This window comes from Hesperophylax consimilis, chromosome 10 (genome assembly GCF_061612785.1).
Source record: "Hesperophylax consimilis isolate HC1 chromosome 10, BYU_Hcon_1.0, whole genome shotgun sequence".
Classification (NCBI taxonomy): domain Eukaryota; kingdom Metazoa; phylum Arthropoda; class Insecta; order Trichoptera; family Limnephilidae; genus Hesperophylax; species Hesperophylax consimilis.
Window position 1 is genome coordinate 15740535 of NC_142845.1, and position 23147 is coordinate 15763681.

At 35.1% G+C, this 23147-nt stretch overlaps 1 protein-coding gene across 3 annotated transcripts in view; it reads right to left on the reverse strand.

Moving 5' to 3' along the window:
- The window catches only part of Myo61F (unconventional myosin 61F), a 131850-nt gene that overhangs the window by 82527 nt on the left and 26176 nt on the right, over positions 1 to 23147 (reverse strand). For 2 of the 3 annotated variants that reach the window (XM_089636107.1, XM_089636106.1), the window contains exon 2: positions 16310 to 16356. In XM_089636107.1, the coding sequence (XP_089492233.1) occupies positions 16310 to 16332 (23 nt within the window). In that variant the 5' untranslated portion in view covers positions 16333 to 16356. Of the gene's footprint in view, positions 1 to 16309; positions 16357 to 17850; positions 17939 to 23147 lie in introns of those variants that run through there. The other variant, XM_089636108.1, reaches the window with a different exon arrangement.

Consider the following 23147-nt stretch of genomic DNA (forward strand, 5'->3'; position numbering starts at 1 on the left):
ATGTGTTGCTTCTCTGTAAAATTGTACGGTATTCTGAAGTGTTGCCTTAAAAAAATGTTTTAGTACTTACTTAGTTTGGCCCTGGAGTTTTAGCTAGGTACCTACTAAGACGTATGTGATGTAGCATGGAAGGTGCCTACCGCTTTTGTTAAACCCACGTTTTTCGATACAAAAGTGAATATGTACTTACAAACACGTTTGTTCAAATAAAGTAGGTAGTCAATGTGTTTTCAGCCAATTAAATCCAAGTTAAAATAATAATTACGTTACTCCATTTTATAAACTTTTTTCATCATCTTCAAGCCAATTTCTTTCATCGTCAAACTTTTTCAAGTAGGTAGGTATTTAAAATAATTATGCGATAAATGGTCAAAAGTAGACAATACCAGCAGATTTAAAAAATATCTCTGCAGGCGCACACATGAATAGCATATATACTTATCTACGAACAAACTATTTTTGTAAGGCTTCCACTATATTTACGGTAATGACGCCCCCAACTGCAGAGATAATTTTGCAGAACAACTTTTATTTTGTCGTCAATAAGCAAGTACCTTTATATTAAATTTGTTAGAGTTTACACGGTACGAAAATTAGAACGTATGACTTTATCATAATAATGGCATGCAAAATTAAGCCATCCATAAAAAATCAGATTAAGAACGGGTTGTTTTAGAGAATTTGAACAATACATCAAATTTCACAGTTAATTTTCAAGGACTGTGAAAGTTCTATTATTATTTCAGTTATGTGAACCAACTGGCCAACAGAGCTTCAATAGGATTTTCACACAACTTGAAAATTAACTTTGAAATTTGATGAATTGTTAAAATTTTCTGAAAAAACCCGTCCTGAAGTGTGTTGTGGATGTGTCTATGCGCCCGAAGTAAGTTCAATTTTTCCTTACTTGAGCCGAAATAGATCAGACATTTTAATGTTTCGAAATTCTCTCTTGAGCAGACAAACAATTTAATTTTCTCGTTAGGAACCTTAGGAAAAGGGTTTTCTATACATTGACGACATTGTTCTTTCAGATTTTGGTTAATCACGATATATTTTTTCTAATTTCTTCGCGTTAGATGGATAAAGACAGATTCTCATATGTAATCTACATCAAATTAATTAAATAGGTACTACTTCGCTTCAATGTCCCAGAGTCAAGGCGAAGGACCACCATTAAGAATCGCAGCGATTGTATTTCATGGCTGAATGTTGTAATTTTAATTATTCTTATTTTCCCTCGTTATTTGTGATGGATTTTTCATTTGTATTATTTATTCTGAGTGAATGTTGAATGATTGAATGTTTTAATTAATGTTAAACCAGCATTCAAAATTATTCAAACCACATTCCGTCATTCGAGTGGAGACGAAATACAGCAAACGTCGACTTACTTAACTGCACGACATTAATAATTACGTATGTAAGTATGTCTTCTGCTAAAGTGTTAAAATAACATGAATCTTATTACAAGAACACTTGGTTTTTTTAAGATTCGCCGCATAATACTTCCATAGCAACAACTTTGCTTACGGATGTTAAACATTAGATTCTATATTCACGAATAAAAACATAAATGTTTGTTTTCTCTTCCGTATTGATTGGTTATATTTTTTAAGGCAGGAAACCTTGAATTCGTCATTAAAAAGGAAAATTTGGCGGCAAAACTTTTCTCAGAATGATAGATTTGTAAGGAACATTATCATAGTAATTGCCTTAGGAAGCTTTGACTGAAAACATTATGATAGCTTAAGAAAAAAAAGGTTTATAGGAAAAATGATTCACTTGTCTCAAAAAGTCGTAGAGTTGAGAGAATTTTTTTTTTTTTAGTGAAAATTTTTCGGTCAAACCTTTTCTTAGAAAGATATCTAAATAAATTTAAAATCACGCTAATTCTACCCAAGGAAATTTGACTTCAAAATTGTAGCTGTGAGGTGATTTTGCACAAAAACGGCGCTATACAAATATTATTATTTATTATTATAAAAAGTTAAAGTTTCTGGGAAAAATATCACGATTAGTACTATCGTATTAACACTGTACTGTTGCTTCGTTCCTTTCCGTAATTCGTGGCTCAGCTCGCGTTTCGGTTCGCAATTGTAAACACATCATGAAACAGTGCTCTTGAGGTTTTTACTAGCGTCAGGGTTTGGCACAGGGCGGGCCCTGTTGATGGATAGGGTATTATAAACGGTTTTGTATTTTAGTGGTTTCTGAAAATAAAATACCAATAAACAGCACCCTATATTGGGTTGAAAGCCTTTGTCTACCTCTTGTGTTATCTGACGGAGTTGACTCAAATAGGTCAAGCTGTGTGTAAGCGGCCATAAATCTGATCTGAGAGGTCAACAGGCGGTTGGGAAAGTAAAGAGTAGAAAGGAAGATACAATCCTTGAGCTTATAACAATGTGCTAATTTCTTTACAACTTTGGGAACCGAATTACTTGAGAGGTCATTATAATATTGGTACATTGCAAGAAATTATCAGTATATAGAAGGATGTAGGTACACTTTTCATTTTATAATAATATATGTGGTTGTTATGTCAATGTTTTCTTTAAAATTCTTCTTTACTTTTATTTTTTGGCATTTGTTTCTTTCATCTCCATTATCTCAAAAAAAATCATCTCATTTCATTTAAGATTTTAAAATCAGATTAAATTTCTGCCAATCCAGCCTAGTGAGATGGTCTACACAGTAAAAAAGTATTTGTATCTTTCTTGTAAAACATATTTTTTCATGTATTGCACAATTCAAAATGATAACAGCTGTATCCAAAAATTTTTTCAATGATTTTAAACTTTTAAATGCTCATATTCTCCAAATCACGATTAGGTGGCATGGTCTTAGTCTTGCATGAACTCCTTCAATAAAAACATTATATATATGTGTTTATTTTATTCCTGAAGGTTTATGGGTTTCAAAAAGAGCCGCAAAACTCAGTATGCCCATGGGCCCATTCACGGCTTACATAAGAACGGCGCTGTTCATATCCCAAAGCTTCGCCGGGTACATGTCAGCTTGTATGTAAATATTTCTAGTTTATTCTGACTACTTCCTTGTTCCTACCCTGTAAGCTCTATAAAAAAATTAAGCTGCTCCCCCTTTCGCTTGGAATCTGGCGACACTCTTGATTCCACGTGTTATTAATAATATTTGTATCTTCCAGAATGCGACTATTACATATTGCTCAGTAAAATTTAACCTTCAGGCCAGTTCTCACAGTTCGTATTTTTAAAGATAGTGTAGCTTCCCACATTTGCAGATTCGACCCTACAATAAAACAATTCATTGGCCTGGTATTTTTATAAACATTGGCCTGGTATTTTTATAAACATTGGCCTGGTATTTTTATAAACTTGCCTTGTTTGTATCATTTATGATTTAAGAATTGGTGACATTTTACTGCAAGCGGCGGCAGCTTTCAAATAGAGCTGTTCGCTTTATATTTTATGATCACCCTAGTTAAACCATTATGCCTAAAAATATTTGCCAATACCTTTCCCACCCCTGTCCCATAGTAATAAAAACCCCAAATAAAGTTTCATCTCCCTCAAAATAATTCCTTTAAAATATTTCTATTGTTTAAGTCACGTTTGTATCATTAAGAATAGTTAAGTGCATTTTATTTATGTTAAGAATGTTGTTTGCCAACGAGCGGGTGGAACATCTTTATTTCGGTAAAATGTCCTTCAGAATTTAGTTTAAATACAGATACCTCCCAGAAAAAAGCACAGTATTAGAGTGTTGCTATAACTGGTAGGTACAGACGTACCTACGCAGGAGCTAGTGTTGATATAACTGGTAGGTACATGCGTACCTACGCAGTCAGTCGTGAGATAATTACTAGGTTTATGTAAACCTAGGGAAAACTGAAGAATAGAGGAAACTAGACCTTTATTTCTTTCAGTTTAAGTTTAGCAGAGGAAAATAAGATCCTCTGCAATTATATTGTGAAATAATAAATTTATATGTCAAGAAGAAGAAGTGTTTTCCTGCATTCCATCTGACGGCGTGTTCTCGTACCACGATAGCAGAAACATATGGTCCTTCGAGCCGGATCGGGAACAGCAGCATCATGGAAGCGGGACAATACTCAAAGACGTCATCTGTCTCCGGCAGCAAGGCGGGAACCAGCAGGAGCTGGATGGAGGCTCAAATAAAAGCTTCAGCAACCAAGGTGCACATCACGAGACAAAAGGCCCGCCTACTTACGGAGATGGCTGAAGCAAAGATGGCCGCGGAAGCAAAGGCTTCCGAAGTAAAGATGGCTGCAGCAATGTCAGTCTTGGAAGCAGAGGAGCAACATGCGGCGCTCGTTTTAGAAGCTGCATCAAGGACTTCGCAACGGACTCTCAAGGATAGAGTCAATGACTGGGTAGACCAGTCACATCACAGTTCATCATCAGAACTTGGAGATCACGATGAACAGCCTCTTCGAGTTCAAATGGAGCAGCAACACGAACTGCTCCATGATGGGCGGTTATCACTACAACCGCCCACAAGAACTGCACAGCAACAGCCCTTGGCAGGGCAGACTCTCCCGTCGCAAATGGAACCTCGGGTAGAGCAGGCTCATCCGCTGCAATTGGAACAGCGGTTGGAGCAGCACAAGGGTGGGCGGTACGCATTACTCTCACCAAAAGGATCCTCAGAGCAGCAGCCCTTGGCAGGGCAGACTCTCCCATCGCAATTGGAGCCTCGGGCAGAGCAGACTCTTCCGCTGCACTTGGGACAGCGGTTGGAGCAGCAGCAGCAGGGCGGGCGGTACGAGCTACTCCCACCCAGAGGAATATCGCATCAGCCGCCCTTGGTAGGGCAACTTCTTCAGCTGCAGTCAACGCAGCATCAGCAGCCAAGCAGTAGCTGCTGGGAGCTGCCTACATCAGAGCAGCCATTCAACCTAGCAGAGCATCGTGATGGGCAACAGTGGCCAGAGTCGCAGGGCCGATTCCAGGGACCAACACCTGCTATAACTGAAGACCGTCTCGCGGAATCAATTGGTAAGGCAATGTCTTTATATAATACCAGGCCCAAAGTTAATGATCTTCCCACATTTAACGGCAATTCAAATGAGTGGATTGCGTTCAAATCAATATTCAATTATACCACAGACTTCTTAAAAGTATTTTACAGCGAAAATTTATATAGATTACAAAAAGCGTTAAAAGGAGAGGCGCGTGACGCGGTTTCTTCCCTTCTTATAAATTTTGGCGCAAAATCATCACCTTGTTCGGCGCAATTCGTAAAAAACAAAAACGCGGATCAATTTTTATCTCATTATCCCCAGGCCGTCGAAGCAATAAAAACAAAACATTACATGGACGACTATTTAGATAGTGTAAATTCAGTAGAAAGCGCGAAGAAATTAATACTAGATATTACATACATACATGCTCAAGGCGGGTTTAAGGGTGGAGGTGAATGCGAAATTACCTACTACAACCATTTAGTCAGTCAGTAAGATATACATTTTTTACGGAATTTCTAGTTTTAAGACATTACCTACTACACAATTTTTAGTCATAAGATTTACATTTTTTACGGAATTTCTTGTTTTAAGACATTACCTACTACACAATTTTTAGTCGTAAGATTTACATTTTTTACGGAATTTATAGTTTTAAGACATTACCTATTACACAATTTTTAGTCATAAGATTTACATATTTCACGGAATTTCTAGTTTTAAGAGTAGCATAAATATTTGTATTTTAGACATTTTAATAAATTTAACTGGTAATTTTCGTAGACATGCAGTATGTACCTAATAAAGATAACAGTCGCATTCTTAGCCTATTTTGTGAAGTACTTCACGGGAGGAGGTATGTATCTTCCAGAATGCGACTATTACATATTGCTCAGTAAAATTTAACCTTCAGGCCAGTTCTCACAGTTCGTATTTTTAAAGATAGTGTAGCTTCCCACATTTGCAGATTCGACCCTACAATAAAACAATTCATTGGCCTGGTATTTTTATAAACATATTGCCTTGTTTGTATCATTTATGATTTAAGAATTGGTGACATTTTACTGCAAGCGGCGGCAGTTTTCAAATAGAGCTGTTCGCTTTATATTTTATGATCACCCTAGTTAAACCATTATGCCTAAAAATATTTGCCAATACCTTTCCCACCCCTGTCCCATAGTAATAAAAACCCCAAATAAAGTTTCATCTCCCTCAAAATAATTCCTTTAAAATATTTCTATTGTTTAAGTCACGTTTGTATCATTAAGAATAGTTAAGTGCATTTTATTTATGTTAAGAATGTTGTTTGCCAACGAGCGGGTGGAACATCTTTATTTTGGTAAAATGTCCTTCAGAATTTAGTTTAAATACAGATACCTCCCAGAAAAAAGCACAGTATTAGAGTGTTGCTATAACTGGTAGGTACAGACGTACCTACGCAGGAGCTAGTGTTGATATAACTGGTAGGTACATGCGTACCTACGCAGTCAGTCGTGAGATAATTACTAGGTTTATGTAAACCTAGGGAAAACTGAAGAATAGAGGAAACTAGACCTTTATTTCTTTCAGTTTAAGTTTAGCAGAGGAAAATAAGATCCTCTGCAATTATATTGTGAAATAATAAATTTATATGTCAAGAAGAAGAAGTGTTTTCCTGCATTCCATCTGACGGCGTGTTCTCGTACCACGATAGCAGAAACAATATTTATATTTGGATGATTTGTTTAGCGCCGTTTTCGTGCAAATCACCTCAAGGGCGCTGTACAAATATATAAAACATTTCTACAATGATCTATGTTATTACTAACTGTATATATGTATACGTACCTGGTAGGTCACTTGAGATTAACACTTAATTAACATTAACTAATTGTTTATTAGCGAAATATAGAAACAGGCTTTAGGACATAATTGGAAAATTTGATGTAATTGGACTTTCTCTAGGGATTGGTATATTTAATTTAAGGATATGACAGCTTAAAACGGTAAGTTTTTAGTTTAGACCTAAATTCTGTTGGACTTATTATGGATCTTAGTTCCGGAGGGTCGTTTATTCCAAGCCTTCGGCCCAGATGCTCCGAAAGCGCGATCACCAAACTTAGTTTTTGTTTTGCGCTTAGGTTCCATCAGTCTGCCTATAGCTGATGATGTTGCTGATCTAAGAGTTGACTGCCTCAGACCAGTGTTTTCAGGGACGCATAGTTCAGAGATGTAGGGTAGAGCCATTTCATCGAACGATTTAAACACCATCCAGCAAAATTTTTACTGGATTCTTTTAGGGCACTTGAGTCAGTGAAGGTTACGAAGGTGTTCTGAAATGTGCGAATATTTAGAGACCCCGGTTATGAGCCGTGCTGCTGCATTAAACACTGATTGAAGTTAGTCAATTTGATATTTTGGAAGGCTATCATTTATGAAGCAAATATTTTTTGGGATGCATATGTAATAGATTTTTTTTTTTGGGAGTAATCTTTAGCATCTGGCTTTCAGTCATACGTATTTCCATTCTCAAATTTTTATGCATATAGAAACTCAATTCTTTCAAGAAACGAATACAAATACAAATTTTTAAATAACTTTTAAATTTTTAAATTAACCGCACAAGATTAGATCCCAGCTGCGCCCGACCGGCAGGAACCAGTGAGACTATGCCATCCCCAAATGGGTATGTTGTGAGGCTGAAGGTAGTGGGAAGGTTAAGGAGACGTGGAGGAGGAAGGTGGGGAAGTACCTGGCTATTCAGATCTGGTCACCAAACACCGGGTAAAGCCGTTACAAGCAACGTTTCAATTCTGGAATTAAAAAAATATGTTTTTTTCTAATAATTAAAATATGAAAGCATATTTCATCACCTTTCAAAAACAGTTTTTAGTTTTCGGATACGTTCAGAAATATTCCATTTATTTGGATTTTATTGCAATTTTAAGAAATATTACGGTCAATATGCCAGAGGCCTGAGGGGTTATTGTAAAATAGCCTAAAATGTACATTGCTGTGTGGCAGCAGCATTCGGACACTATGGTAGCCCAACTGATTGTTCCACCGCGGTGTCCCAGTGAAATACGGCCCTTAACGTTTCCAGTATTTGCTTATAGTTACATTACCAAGAAGCATTATTTGGGCGGCGTAAGGTCTGTGCTTATGATAAAAGCATCAGTGTACATATTAACTGAAGAAAGTTCAGGGATTCCTTTCAAACCGCCTTGAGATTATCTGCATTGTGTACTGAGATCGCAGTGCGCGTGCGGTTGAAAATTTAACCGCAAATGTTTAAAAGAGTCATGCTGTGATAGAAGGATACAACATGGAGATTTTTTTATAGACTGTCTTCTAAAGCAGTGGCGATGAAACAGCGGAACAGCAAACAACATTACGTTCAGAACGCGAGATGGTTTTCTTTGACGATATGCCAGATACAATAGTTAAATAAATATAAAATCATCCCAGGGTCGTTGACTAGACTAGTGGGAAATGTAGCACTAACAAAGCCTTCCCTACAAAAATAAAGTTGGTTGTTTACAGGTGAAAAAAATATAATAAACAGTAATTGTTGATTGAGGTACATATTGAATTATTTGGCGGGTTGGAAATAAGCCGACATAGCTCAGTGGTTCAGAGCACCTGACCGGACATCAGAAGGTACGGGTTCAATTCCCGTTGGCGGCATTTATTTTTACTCAGGAGATATTTTCAATTCGCATTGATATATTTTAAGCGACTAATTATTGCTTATAATTATTTATAAAAATCTAGTTGCAGGCTACCAATGTGCTGCATAATGCAGAAAAACCATTCACTTGTTCTGAGTACAATTACAATTTAAGATGGTGGGCCAAACCAATCTTGTGTTCAGAATGCACAGATAATAAATATTTAATTTGCGGATTCATTTACTAACGCATTTTGGAGCGGACCAATATCTTGCTACCATTTTATTATTCGAAGAATTCTTGTCAGGTGTGTATAAAAATAAAATATCGATACTTTGTAAATTGATGTTATAATATATCGAGCATTACGACCTTCCTGGAAAAAAGGTACCTTACCCCTATTGTAAATAATTAGTACCAAAGACATCAGATGAAAAATAATATTTGGTGAAAAAAAAAAGTATTTTTACAAAGGAAACGGATAAACCGTACTGATTATTAATAGCGATATACACTAAGTATAATGTAGATTATCTAATACTACGTAACATATTCATACACGTATACCGTAAATACGTCACGATACATAAATTACTCATTCAACAGGCATCCATACTTGCCACGGGATTATTATTACAAAATGGATGCTCTTATAAAAAAAAACCTTCTGGAATTTGGTAGACTTGACAATCTTCACATGTTTAAATATCAAGTTATTTTGATAAATTCCTTCTCGATTAACGATTCAATGTCACCAGTTGCGTACGCAAGATTGAGTACACATTATATATGATAATTTCTGTGAATACTTTTTATCGTAGTAAACAAGTACTCAGTCATGAAGTGATTAGATTAAAACATAGGATCAAAAGCAACATATTTAAACTTTTTATCATTTTTTGACCGGTGAATCGCTGTGTTGGCGAATGTGGCGAGTTTCCAAACATAGGGCCGTGAGTTCGATTCCTCGGCTGATTAAGTCCTCCATCATTACACAAGCAGTATTTATTTATTTATTTATTCAATAACAGTTTTTAACATAAAAAATATACTCCGTATCTTCCGCTTATTATTTTTACATAGAAGATATAAAAGTAATGCCAGGTTATTCGTAACCTGGGAATATTTGTCTTTATTTAAAAAACAAAAAATACAGGAATGTAATTTTCTATTTGGGTTTTAGCCATATTTTTGGGTATATACAGGGTGTATCGGCACTTACCCGGCAAACTTTAACCAGCTATTCCTTAGCACATTTGGAGTAAAAAATGTTATGGGCACTTTGCTGTCCGGTAGCATTTTTTTCAATTAAAAACAAAAAAAATAAAAATTTCCACACTACATCACTGTCATTGGCATTACTTTTCGTGTTAAACAGCTGTTATAAGCAAGTATTTCGAAAAGCGTCTTCGCTCTTTCGCACACACTAAATAATAATAGTTAAAAATGAGACGAATGGTGCCGTGCCATTTCGTTGTGATTGTAAAAGTGCGCCAATATAGGTACACACGTGCATTATTCAACGGAATTCGAATAAAATATGGCCAGATGGGTTTTCAAACTTTGACAAAGGATAAAACAGTGGTGACATGTGGTGAAAATATGAATAATAATTTTTTTATTAAAAAAAAACGTTACCGGACAGTAAAGTGCACATAAAATATTTTACTCCAAATATGCTAAGGAATGGCTGGTTAAAGTTTGTCGGGTACGTGCCGATACACCCTGTATATATAGCTATTTTAGATGCACCAACAATGAAAATGATGATTTGCAGTATAACATGTGAATATATGTATTATGCCAGTATTTTACCCGACTGTAAAAAAATTATGATGATCAGCCTGCAAATTTATTGAAAATAAAAATTAATTACAATCATAAACTGTCTACAAAATCTCTAAATAGTATAAAATAAAGTAGCTATCCGCGTCTGTCTGTTTGTGTGCTTAGTTCTTCTAAACTACACAACTGATGTTGATAGAGTTTTCACTATCATTTAGAGAATTTCTTCCGAATGGTTGATGTATATAATACATGCATTTATAGAAAGTAGAGAAAAGTCTATGTTTGGTAATCAAGTCGTAAAAACAATATTTTTGCGCACTTACATTGCTAACGATTGCTAAACATTTATAAGATACATAAAAATAATGTACTACGGAATTGTATATCTTAAAAAGGCCTACAGAAAAGTCGGCGATGATCACAGACATAGGAATTAATAGACGAGAAGATAATGGCGAGGGGTAAAATCAACTGTTGAAGAACGAAGGGAGTAAGGCTGACTGTGATTCGTCAATAAATCAATCTGACAGTAAATAGGCATCTCGCATTATAATATCACCATTTAGTTCTTAAAAGTAAAATCTGCTTTTGAATGAATATACATTTTTACATGGGAGCGCAAATTACTCGCCACGTTATGAACTAATTTGCGAAGTCCAAATTTGGCAAAGTAAATTTCTTCTGTTTGCAGAGTCGTAGTTAGTTTCAGAGTATTTAGTTAAGACACTTTTACAAATGTTTCATAATTTACTAACCCCAGTAAACAACGATGAGCACACTTGAGAATCGCTACATTGTGATGTGATAGTATATGTTTCTAAAACTGATCCATATAATACGGTGTGAATAAGCTTAAAATAAAGTAAAATAATGCTTACTTATGGAATGTAATACGACAATTGGGTTTATTCTCTTTTTCACATCTATTTTTACAAGTTTTCATATCACAAGTCAACATTTTGCCGTGTTATTTCGTAAAATGAACCGATGATGCCTCGACCATAGTTCGCACAAGAATGATGACGTCACGTTTTCAAATTTCACTTGAGGCCATATGCGAGCCCAGCCGGCTCCAATGGAACCGGTATGGGGAGTGGGGATAATACGCTTTTAATCACTTAGGGCAGGTCTACTAATATTCATATGTCTATGGCGATGATATATATCCTAAGGATAATCCCCAGCAACTCCGGTTACACGTCAGCTAGTTATATAATAATAAGGTTGCGGTAAAAATAAGAAATTATTTGTCCGATTGTAAAAAAGAAAATACTAGATTGATTTCCCCCTCACTTTTTTCATGTTATATGCATAATGCACCTGTATTTCGTCATTCAAAGATAATGTTTAGGTAAACATATATTTATAAGAGTTTACATTGTTCTTACGTACATAATGACCATCATAAACTCATCTTTTAATAATATTTAGGATAATATTTAGATGACATTTAGATAAACCAATATTTTATCCCCCGATCTCGACATAACACAAAAAGACATATTGTATGTAGTTAATGGCCGCTATCGGTTGCTAGTGATACTGGAAAAACATGCAATTTTAGTAGGGTTTTTAGGTAGCAATTTTTTCCCTACCGAGAAAACACAAGACCTCTAAGTCTATAATAGCCAGGTAGCATTTTAAACACCCATATGAGGAAAAAATTTTGAGGCGCATATGACGCCGTTCTATTTGTATAAAGAACATTAACTTTAAATTCTGTAAATTTAAATGATTCACCACTTCATGGAAAATAAGAATCTAGAAAATATTCAAAATATTATCACGTACATAATGAATATCATAAACTCATTAGATAAATTTTAGGGAAACCTATATTTTATCACGAGTCTACGTTTTTCTTACTTACATAATGTTAATCATGAACTATGTTGAATTACGTTTGTAGTTATACAATAAGTCTTTGATTTTTGATTTGATTTTTATGAAAAAATTTAACAGGAAACCTATCAATTCATTCCTTAAGGGCCTGCAATCCCGTTTGTAACCGGATTACGATTAATTTGAAGAGATTAGCAATATTTTATCAGTAAGTTTTCTTTGCGATTTTAATAAGTCGTGCAATCTTCTCCAAGCGATAAAATTGTGTTTATTTAAAGCGACCTGCCAGGTAAGTACGTTTTCTGTAACCATTGTAAACAAAATAACAGAGTCTACGAAGTTATATTTGTGCAGCGCCCTTGCGGAGATAAAATTGTGTTTATTTAAAGCGACCTGCCAGGTAAGTACGTTTTCTGTAACCGTTGTAAACAAAATAACAGAGCCTACGAAGTTATATTTGTGTTTATTTAAAGCGACCTGCCAGGTAAGTACGTTTTCTGTAACCGTTGTAAACAAAATAACAGAGCCTACGAAGTTATATTTGTGTTTATTTAAAGCGACCTGCCAGGTAAGTACGTTTTCTGTAACCATTGTAAACAAAATAACAGAGCCTACGAAGTTATATTTGTGCAGCGCCCTTGCGGAGATAAAATTGTGTTTATTTAAAGCGACCTGCCAGGTAAGTACGTTTTCTGTAACCGTTGTAAACAAAATAACAGAGCCTACGAAGTTATATTTGTGTTTATTTAAAGCGACCTGCCAGGTAAGTACGTTTTCTGTAACCGTTGTAAACAAAATAACAGAGCCTACGAAGTTATATTTGTGTTTATTTAAAGCGACCTGCCAGGTAAGTACGTTTTCTGTAACCATTGTAAACAAAATAACAGAGCCTACGAAGTTATATTTGTGCAGCGCCCTTGCGGAGATAAAATTGTGTTTATTTAAAGCGACCTGCCAGGTAAGTACGTTTTCTGTAACCGTTGTAAACAAAATAACAGAGCCTACGAAGTTATATTTGTGCAGCGCCCTTGCGGAGATAAAATTGTGTTTATTTAAAGCGACCTGCCAGGTAAGTACGTTTTCTGTAACCGTTGTAAACAAAATAACAGAGCCTACGAAGTTATATTTGTGCAGCGCCCTTGCGGAGATAAAATTGTGTTTATTTAAAGCGACCTGCCAGGTAAGTACGTTTTCTGTAACCGTTGTAAACAAAATAACGGAGCCTACGAAGTTATATTTGTGCAGCGCTCTTGAGGAGATTTTTCACAAAAACGGTGCTGTACAAAAATTTTATTTTTAATATAATAATAATAAAATCAAAATGAAATATATTCATAAACTTGTTTCTGAAAAAATAAGAAAATACACAAATTTAGGAAATGAGTATTACTGGCATTATACCTAGCTGTCTCATTCAAAATTTAGGCGTATTAGATCTGCCAGATAATTTATACATAAAAATGCAAAAATCAGTCATTTTAAATACATGTTATAATACATTACGTAAGTTTTATAGGTCCAGTTAGAAGTTCTACCGAGCCGAACCCTCTGATATGAAAATATCTGGAGTCGGTGAATTATTTTTCCATTTGATCTCTGGTGATTTGACGTGTTGTTCTTGTATTGTTTTGTATTTATTATGCTTATAAAATGCACTTGCATAATGTGCATTGACTAAATGATCATTTGTGGAAAAGTGTGTGGAAGGGTTTAGTTTTTCCTGTGGGGCAGATTTATCCCGGACATAATAAAGTCGGAAAAAATATAATAATAATTACTACAGATATCTCGTGCGTAAAATAGACTCGTAAATTTAATATAAGAATTTTGAGTGATAATACTATTATCACAAAGATGATCTATTATTCAATTTGGTTGATTAGATAAGAGCTAATGACATTCAGGAATAAATGTGAAAAATCTATAAAGTTTTATTGATTTTCATATTATAACAGACAAAAGCTACTCAAATACCAATAGTGCAATTATTAACTTTCTACTTCTTCGCGAAAGATATTCAGTATTTTGTACAGACTTAAATCTTAGGCATGCAACATTACTTATTCGAATTATAATTGAATGCTTTGTATTCCAAGTATTTTCTTAAAGCACTTATTGTTGTTCGATGGTTGCAACTGTTGCGGGCATAAAAATCCATTACGGCATATGGAGGTACACACACACGAGCAACGCGAAACTAGGGAGATTTTTTTGAATTTTGGAATAGTTTACAACTGTCGTCGCTGCGCCTAAAGTCTCTGGTTTGATTATTAAGTTTAATTGGTTATTTTGAAATCTTCGATTTTAATTTTTAAAAGTTTAAAGTTATTTTGAATGGAAGAGAAGAGAAAAGAATGAAAACTGTGGAAAATTCAGTTAGGACGGGTTGTTTGGGAGAATTTGAACAATTCATCAAATTTCAACGTTCATTTTCGGGTTCTGTGAAAGTCCTATTCAAGTTCTGTTATTATATCATTGTAGGCTAGTTGATTGACAAAACTGAAAAAAACAGAACTTGAAAAATCTTTCACAGAACTTGAAAATGGGCGTTGAAATTTGATGAATTGTTCAAATTCTCCGAAACAACCCCTCCTTAGAAATCACATTCGAATCAGAATCGTTTTCCTCATCGAAAGAATATTAATTTCATTAGAATTGTCTGATTAGTATCATATATTATTATATACACTTAAAAACAAGTTTAGGTATACCTACCACGTTTTTTGGTAATTTTTTAAAGATTTTTTTGTTAATATTTAAAACTTTTGTCTTTGTATCATGCACTAATAAATCGTGAAAAATATAAAATTATGTAAAAGCACATTACGGCGTTGATAATTAATAAATAAAAATTACATTTATACAGATTTGTTTTGTCCAATAAAATATAATCAAAAGGAATCATAAAAACGTGTTAAAATAATTATTTCGACATTTTATGGGAGAAGTGCACACATTATTCGTAAGCAGACAACAAAATGATGACGTAGGTACTTACTTATAATTTAGCAATGTCTTCTTATCAATCAAGTACGATACCGGTTCAGATAAAGAAAATAAAGGCACACGGTTTTTTAAAAGCATCGGTGGACGTTTAAAAATACATTATTTTGTTATGTGTCGCGATAAAGGCTACAGGGTCTGTTGCAATTTGTAGAACAATAAATTTGTGTATATTTTTTATATAGTTCTTCAAACATCGTAAAACATGTATTTCTCAACGAACAGTAAAAATGCGGATTGCGAGAGAAATATTTTCGCATTACATTCGATTCCAGATAAATTCACTGTTTTTGACTATTTCTAAATAAAATACTGTTTTTGAAAGCAGATTTTGACTTTTCTACATTTTGGTTGCAATCGACATATTATGCACTTAAAAATTGTGAACCCAAACATAGATAATGTTTTTAAAGTCACTTACAGATGTTTTTTATCAAGTAAACTGTAATTGTAATGACTACTTTACACGAAACTTAAAAACATATTTAATTATACAAAGTATTATAAAAGTTAGCTTCACTTCGTTTTTTTTTGTTTCATTGTTATATTTTTTTCAAATGATAAATATTGTTACATTGAATTATTCAAAAAAAAATTTGGATAGTATGTGGTTAACAAAAACGAATCTACCTTTTAAGGTTATATCTAGAGGTTAAAAAAAACTTAAATAATATAAGCAATCTCTTATTAATTATTACTTATTGTTAGTGACCAATTCAGCATTGATGGTCTGAATAACAATATGCAGGCAAGTTATTTTAGGTCATCATCGAGATGACATCAATTAATTTTCCACTAGTATCAATTTCAATGAAGCACTGATTGTAACTATCAGTCAATTATATCATAGCAGAAGATGTTATTTATACGCGGTGATGATGCAATTAATATCAGTTTACTATTAACTTCGTCGATAAGAGCTTTAACGAAAAAAAATTTGAAAACCCAAAGAATTTTTTCAAGGAAAAATAGTCCATTCGTCTAAGCGAATTTCGATTTGAACAAGCTGTTAATATTTATTAGTTTTTTAATTTAAAAAAGATTTAAAAAAACTTACTTTCTTACTGCCTTGTCACCCATCTTGGCGCTTTATCCAGTCAGCAACTGCAGAATAACCAAATAATAAAATTAACTGTAAATAAAGCAAATAATATGGAGGTATTACAAATTTACAATGCAGAACAAATGTTCAATGGAATTGAATTGCTGAGAGTATGAATGTACTTACACACCTAGGGATTAAATCGATAATTACATTTTTTTAGATAAGAAATCACGTCAAACAAATTATAGAGAAAATCTGAATTTTATGTAGCACAACTAATAACAAGATAGTATTATTTTATGAGTCTATGTTATCATAACTTCTCTATGTAGCAGAACATTTGTTTTGTCTTTAACAGCAAAGCACAAAGTCCGAAATTTATGGATCGCATTGTAGTATATTCAGAATTGTCCTAGTTTTGAAAATACAATTTCACTTACAGAAAATATGACTTTCCACGGTTTCCCATATTTTCAATTATTATGTTTGTTTGGTTTGAAACAGTAAAAACTCTCCAATGGCACCATGAAATTTGCAATCTGAAATTTATTGTTTAACGCAACTATTTTCTGTTTGTCGTAGCTTTAGGGCTTTGAAATACAGGAGGTACGATGATGTGCTCTTCTATTTGTTCTCCATTCTCAAATATTTTACATTATAATATTTTATTATGAGTATAGACTTCTGTCCAAAGAAGCAAAGCTAGCAGGCCACAATGGAGTGCTGGTACCTACCCTGATGTATGGAAGTGAGGCATGAAACTGGCAGAGAAATAATGAAAGTAGACCAAATACTGTAGAAATGAGATCCCTGAGACGTATGTGTGTAAAACCATGTATGATCGCATGAGAAATGCGGAGATCCGCAAATTTGCAAGGCTGATGTAAGCGTGATGAGTAAGATTAAGAAATTGACACTTAGATGGTTTGGACATGTAGAACGAATGTGCGAAGAAAGGAGTGTAAGGAGAATATATGATGCGAATGTGAATGGTAGCAGAAGTCGGGGACGCTTGAGGAAGACATGGCACGATCAAGTGAATCAGATACATGGGGCCATGTCAATAGTCATAATAATAGAAGAGGATGTATTAGACGATGTTTGAATGTGAATGAGGCAAGAAGTGCGTGCCAAGACCGAGTAGTTTGGCGGTCCGTCCTCTCTGCCTACCCCTGCGGGAAAGGGCGTGATGGTTAGTTAGTTAGACTTCTGCCCTGATGATGGACACTATAAGGCTGTCACAAACGTTGGGTGGAAGTTGTGCGTTGTAATATCGTCTGCATCATATCATCGTAATAATTTCATTTATTCAATAAGAAAATATGGCTAATATTTTATATATTTTTCAAAAGATACATACGGTATCTATGTTTTGTCATTGCATAGGCACGATAATCAATGTATGTTTCACGAAGAATCTGGTTCTGGTATCTGGTTCCAGATTTCTGATTCCTGAATGATTAGTAATTGATTACGTAGCATACAAACTTGGACATATATCGACTAATTACAATATAACGATAACCGGGAAAAATTAATAATAAATCACACACCTGATAAAGCGAACCTTGCGAAATAGTCACAAAAGCTAAAGTAATTCACACTCACTCACTCACTGACACGGAACGTCTTCGATCGAGGATCGAATCTAGAAAATGATACCAGTTTTACGTAACTAGTCGTACATCTTGTTATCGATAAATATCCAATATAACACCACAGATAAACAATCAATTATTAAAAACATGCACGATGATAATAAAATACAAACAGTGCTGAAAATATGATAGACGTGCGTATCAGGTAGGTACCGTCGACTGGGGTGAAGTGCATAGCTTTTCGAGGTTATTTTGATTTTACGTACCTGCATGAAAAAATTAAAAAAAAAAAATTGAATTACCCCCGCATACCCGATTTCCACCGATTTATAACAATTTTCGCTTATTAAATCTTTAATTTTTTAAGTACCAAAAACATTGTTATTTTTTAAAATAAGATCCATACATTTTTTATGCCGAAACGTTAATTACATGAAATTCCCTTGATAAAAAAAATCGCAAAGTAAGCTCCGAATATTATTTTAAACACGTTTTGTTTTGTTATTATGTTATAGGCATGAAAAAATTCTCAGTGTATCTTTAAATTCTACTAAAGCATTTGTCGAGAGATTTTTGGTATATTTCAAATGAGTCGTGTTTTATTAAATATTTTCACTATTTTCGCTCGATTATTATCGTTTTTTTTATATTAGCGCGCTCCCTCTAACATTCGTATTTACATATCTCCCTTTCAAACCATCTTTGAACGCTTACTACGGGGTCTTAAATGATTCAACATAGCTTTGGTTATTTGTTTTTCATAGTAAAAACAAATTTGACAAAGAAGTGGTTCTCTTCCTCTAATATTTGTATTTTATAGTTTTTTTTAATGTGAACACCGCTCAATAATTCTTCTGCTTCCAACTGTCTAAATCCATTGGGACTAAGGCACCCCAAATTTGGTTGTGAGGATGTTGTGAGGCTTGTGGAGAGAGGATGGGAAGGAGTGGGGAAGAGGATGGTTGGAAAGTACTTGGCTATTTAGATCTGGTCAATAACACGGCTTTTGCCATTTCAAGCAAAATTGTTTTACCGTTAGCACTCAAAAATGCACACGTTGTGGGTGCTAACGCAAGAAATAAATACTAGAAAAAAATTATAAGGTCAGCTTTTAAGTTCTATGTGTAATACCACCGCCATCTTTTATTAGTACAAGCCGTGCTGCAGAAAATGAACTGACTACTAAATTACGGAAGGGAAATTGATAGGATTTCACTATCATTCAGACAAAAATTTCCGGAAGGATTACATATATACTCGTAATACATGCATATAATATTTATAGAAATTAGAGAAAAGTCGATGTTATATGTATAATGAAGCCGTAAAAACATTTTTTCTGGCACTACATTGTTAATGCTGGCTAAACCTTATGAGATACATCAAAATAATGTTCTCCGGAATTGTATATCTTTAAAAGGCCTACAGAAAAGTTAGTGATGGTATATGTCTATCTCTTAAGGATAACCCCCAGTAACGCCGGTACACGTCAGCTAGTTAAGTTATAAAAGTAGAAACAATGGATGAAACGAAAAGAAAAAATAACATAAAATTTGACATTATTAGTGGTTTTTAAGTTTTAAACCAGACTTAAAAATAAGGTATATGCTGATGTTTTTCAAGAAAAAGAATTTGTTAATAAAAAATATAAATATTGTGATATTTGTGAAATGAAAAATAACACTGAGTACTACTGTAGATGACTTTTGACTTATAAGAAAAAATAGATATATTTCTTTTTTTTTGCTATTTGTTTTTGGGGTGTTATGCCGTGTTGCGCTAACTCCTTCTTTAGCCAACGTTTCGGACAGCATTGCAGTGTCCATCATCAGGGCAGATGTGTTATTTGAGGTTGTGTAAAAATGTGAGCTTATGTATGAGGTTGTGATACCGTGTTGCCAGCTCCAACCCTCTGAGCTAACATTAACGAATTATTTTTTATTTTTTTATTTAAAGTGGTTTTCTTCGTTTAGCTCTGGTGTATCCGTCAATTACCGGATACCAAGAACTATTGAGCTTAGCTCCATCGTCTCTATTAATGTTTACGGGATTTTTATGTATTTCAATGGCCTCCGTAATCAGCCGTGCTCTATAAGTTTTGGGTCTCCCCAGGATTTCAGGAACAAATCCAAAGTAATGCCCGGTGTCAATTAAATGCTCGGCAATTGCCGATTTGTCAGGGTGGCCGAGTTTACAGGCTCTGAAGTGTTCTGAAATCCTTTTGGAGATAGTCCGCTCTGTCTGGCCTACATAGACCTTGTCACATCCGGAACAGCTGAGTTTATATACTCCATCTGTTTCCAGAGGAAACTTAGTCTTTGCAGACCTCAGTAAGTCCTGTATCTTTGTTGTTGTTCCGAAGACAGTCTTGATATTTTCCTTTCTCAATAGCCTGGCAATTCTGTCTGTCACATTGTGCACATAAGGCAGGAAGGCACAGCCTTTCGACTCTTGTTCAATTCTGTCTTCGTTTGGTGCAGATTTGGCTCTTATGATTTGCCTTGTCTGATTTGCTGGGTAGCCGTTACGCTCCAGTGCATCGGTCAGCTTCGTAAGTTCCGCTCCGATTTTATGTTCTTCACATATTCTGGTCGCTCGGGTCACCAATGTATGGATAAGTCCTCTCTTCTGCGCTGGGTGGTGGTGCGAATCAGCGTGTAAGTACCGATTCGTATGGGTTGGTTTCCTATATACAGTATGCCCTAGGCTACCATCGCTTTTTCGTATCACCTCCACATCTAGAAAAGGCAGGATTTTATCTTCGTTTTCCAGTTCCATTGTGAATTTAATTTTGCTGTGGAGAGAATTAAGATGGTCCAGGAATTCGTTTAGTTTCTCCGTTCCATGAGGCCAAATGGCGAAGACATCGTCGACGTAGCGCCACCATACTTTAGGGACAGCCGAAGCTGTGTCGAGTGCCACTTCTTCAAACTTCTCCATAAAAAAGTTGGCTAGTACTGGCGATAACGGACTGCCCATCGCAACTCCCTCCAATTGCTCAAATAGTTCACGACGTGACACGACGTCAAAGCTGACCAGAATATCTCCTTCCTCAGTCTTAACTTTCTTGAGCTTACTAATCAGATCTGTAGAATCCTTAATCCAAGATTCGGTTTTTCCAGTTTGTATCTGCAGTAATCTTGAGAGGTATTGGGAAAGTTTGTATGTAGGAGCACCAATAGCGCTGACAATCGGTCTCATTGGGATTTCCTTTTTATGTATTTTCGGGAGACCGTACAGGGCAGGAGTTCTAGAGGCTTTTACAAAAAGCTTAGGCCAATCCTCTTTCCTGATGCTAGAAGCTTTCACTAGTTCCCTTGTCTTTATGTCAATCTTGTTGGTGGGGTTGTTTTTAATCTTCTTATAGGTGCCTGAATCGCACAAGAGGTCTTCCATCTTCTTTGTGTAGTCTGCCGTATTAATCACAACAGTGGCATTTCCTTTATCGGCTGGCAGAACCAAGATTTCCTCATTGGCGCGTAGTTCTTTTAGGGCCGCAAACTCTCGTTTCGTGATATTGGGGCGGGGTATTTCAGCCCTTTTCAAAATATGGCAAGTCTCTTGCCGGATGTCCTCTGCTTGCACCTCTGACATTTTGTGTACTTTCATCATTGTATGTAGTGCAGTCTCTACACCACATACGATGGATTCCACAGGTATCTTTTTGGGGGCCACTGCAAAATTCATCCACTGCAATATGTAGGCCAGACAGAGCGGACTATCTCCAAAAGGATTTCAGAACACTTCAGAGCCTGTAAACTCGGCCACCCTGACAAATCGGCAATTGCCGAGCATTTAATTGACACCGGGCATTACTTTGGATTTGTTCCTGAAATCCTGGGGAGACCCAAAACTTATAGAGCACGGCTGATTACGGAGGCCATTGAAATACATAAAAATCCCGTAAACATTAATAGAGACGATGGAGCTAAGCTCAATAGTTCTTGGTATCCGGTAATTGACGGATACACCAGAGCTAAACGAAGAAAACCACTTTAAATAAAAAAAATAAAAAATAATTCGTTAATGTTAGCTCAGAGGGTTGGAGCTGGCAACACGGTATCACAACCTCATACATAAGCTCACATTTTTACACAACCTCAAATAACACATCTGCCCTGATGATGGACACTGCAATGCTGTCCGAAACGTTGGCTAAAGAAGGAGTTAGCGCAACACGGCATAACACCCCAAAAACAAATAGCAAAAATACTTTTGGCCGTGAAAATCTTAAATCATTTTAGATATATTTCTGTGCCTTTCAGCCAAGATTTGATGTGCTTTTTATAATAGTTAATGTTTTTCTGTAACACTGTCTCATCAAAAGTGGTAATTAAGTTGTACATTTTAGGGGCAAAAAAGTAGTATGCCTTTGGGCTAATCTGGTTTTGCAATGGGGTAAAACTCTTTAGAATTGATTTTAGGGCAATTTAAAAAGAGATGAATGAACCAGTGCACTGTAGACAAGTTTCATGGTTTTTATATCTACAACGTTATTCATTCTTTTAAATGCATACAATAAGTATCTCAATTTATTCCGATGTTTAGGGCGCTTTTGAATGCTGAACGTTGTGCGTACTACACAAGAGAAAAATGAGAATGACTGATTTATTAAAATCCTGTTAAAAACATGATTGCAAGCCATTTCTTAATAAAATATTAGTCCACTCAGAATATATCGGAACACGTGTTCATGCAGCTGCGCTTTTCCTGATAAATATAATGATAAAATGCGACAATATAAGAATTTTATGAATATAAGAACACGTGTACCGACAGCCACATATCATAGCACATTCGTGTTTTACTGATAGTTTGTTAAGAAATCTGTCAATTCATTCGTTAAAGGCCTGTAGTCCCATTTTTAACAGGAATACGAATGCTTTTTAATAAATTCAAGCATTCATTAATTCCATGCAACATTTAGATTCTGAATGGTGATCTTTCACTAGGGCAATATTGAGAGGGTAAAATATGTAAAGATAATTACTTCGGCCGACGCAGCAATGGCGTTTGCACTTCACCCCATTTGTTTCACTTCACCCCAGTTAACGGTAATTACCAATAAGAAATAGATTATTTTTTAAGATTATCTGCGCCGGCGTTCTTAAGCCACTAGGAATTTCAGAAGATAAAAAATTCAGTTGTTGTACCACAATTTTTCAATTTATTGGCAGTCTTGCATTTAGCAAGCAATAAAATGCTTGATATGTTATTTCAACGGAAATGATTTATTGTCAATAATATCAATA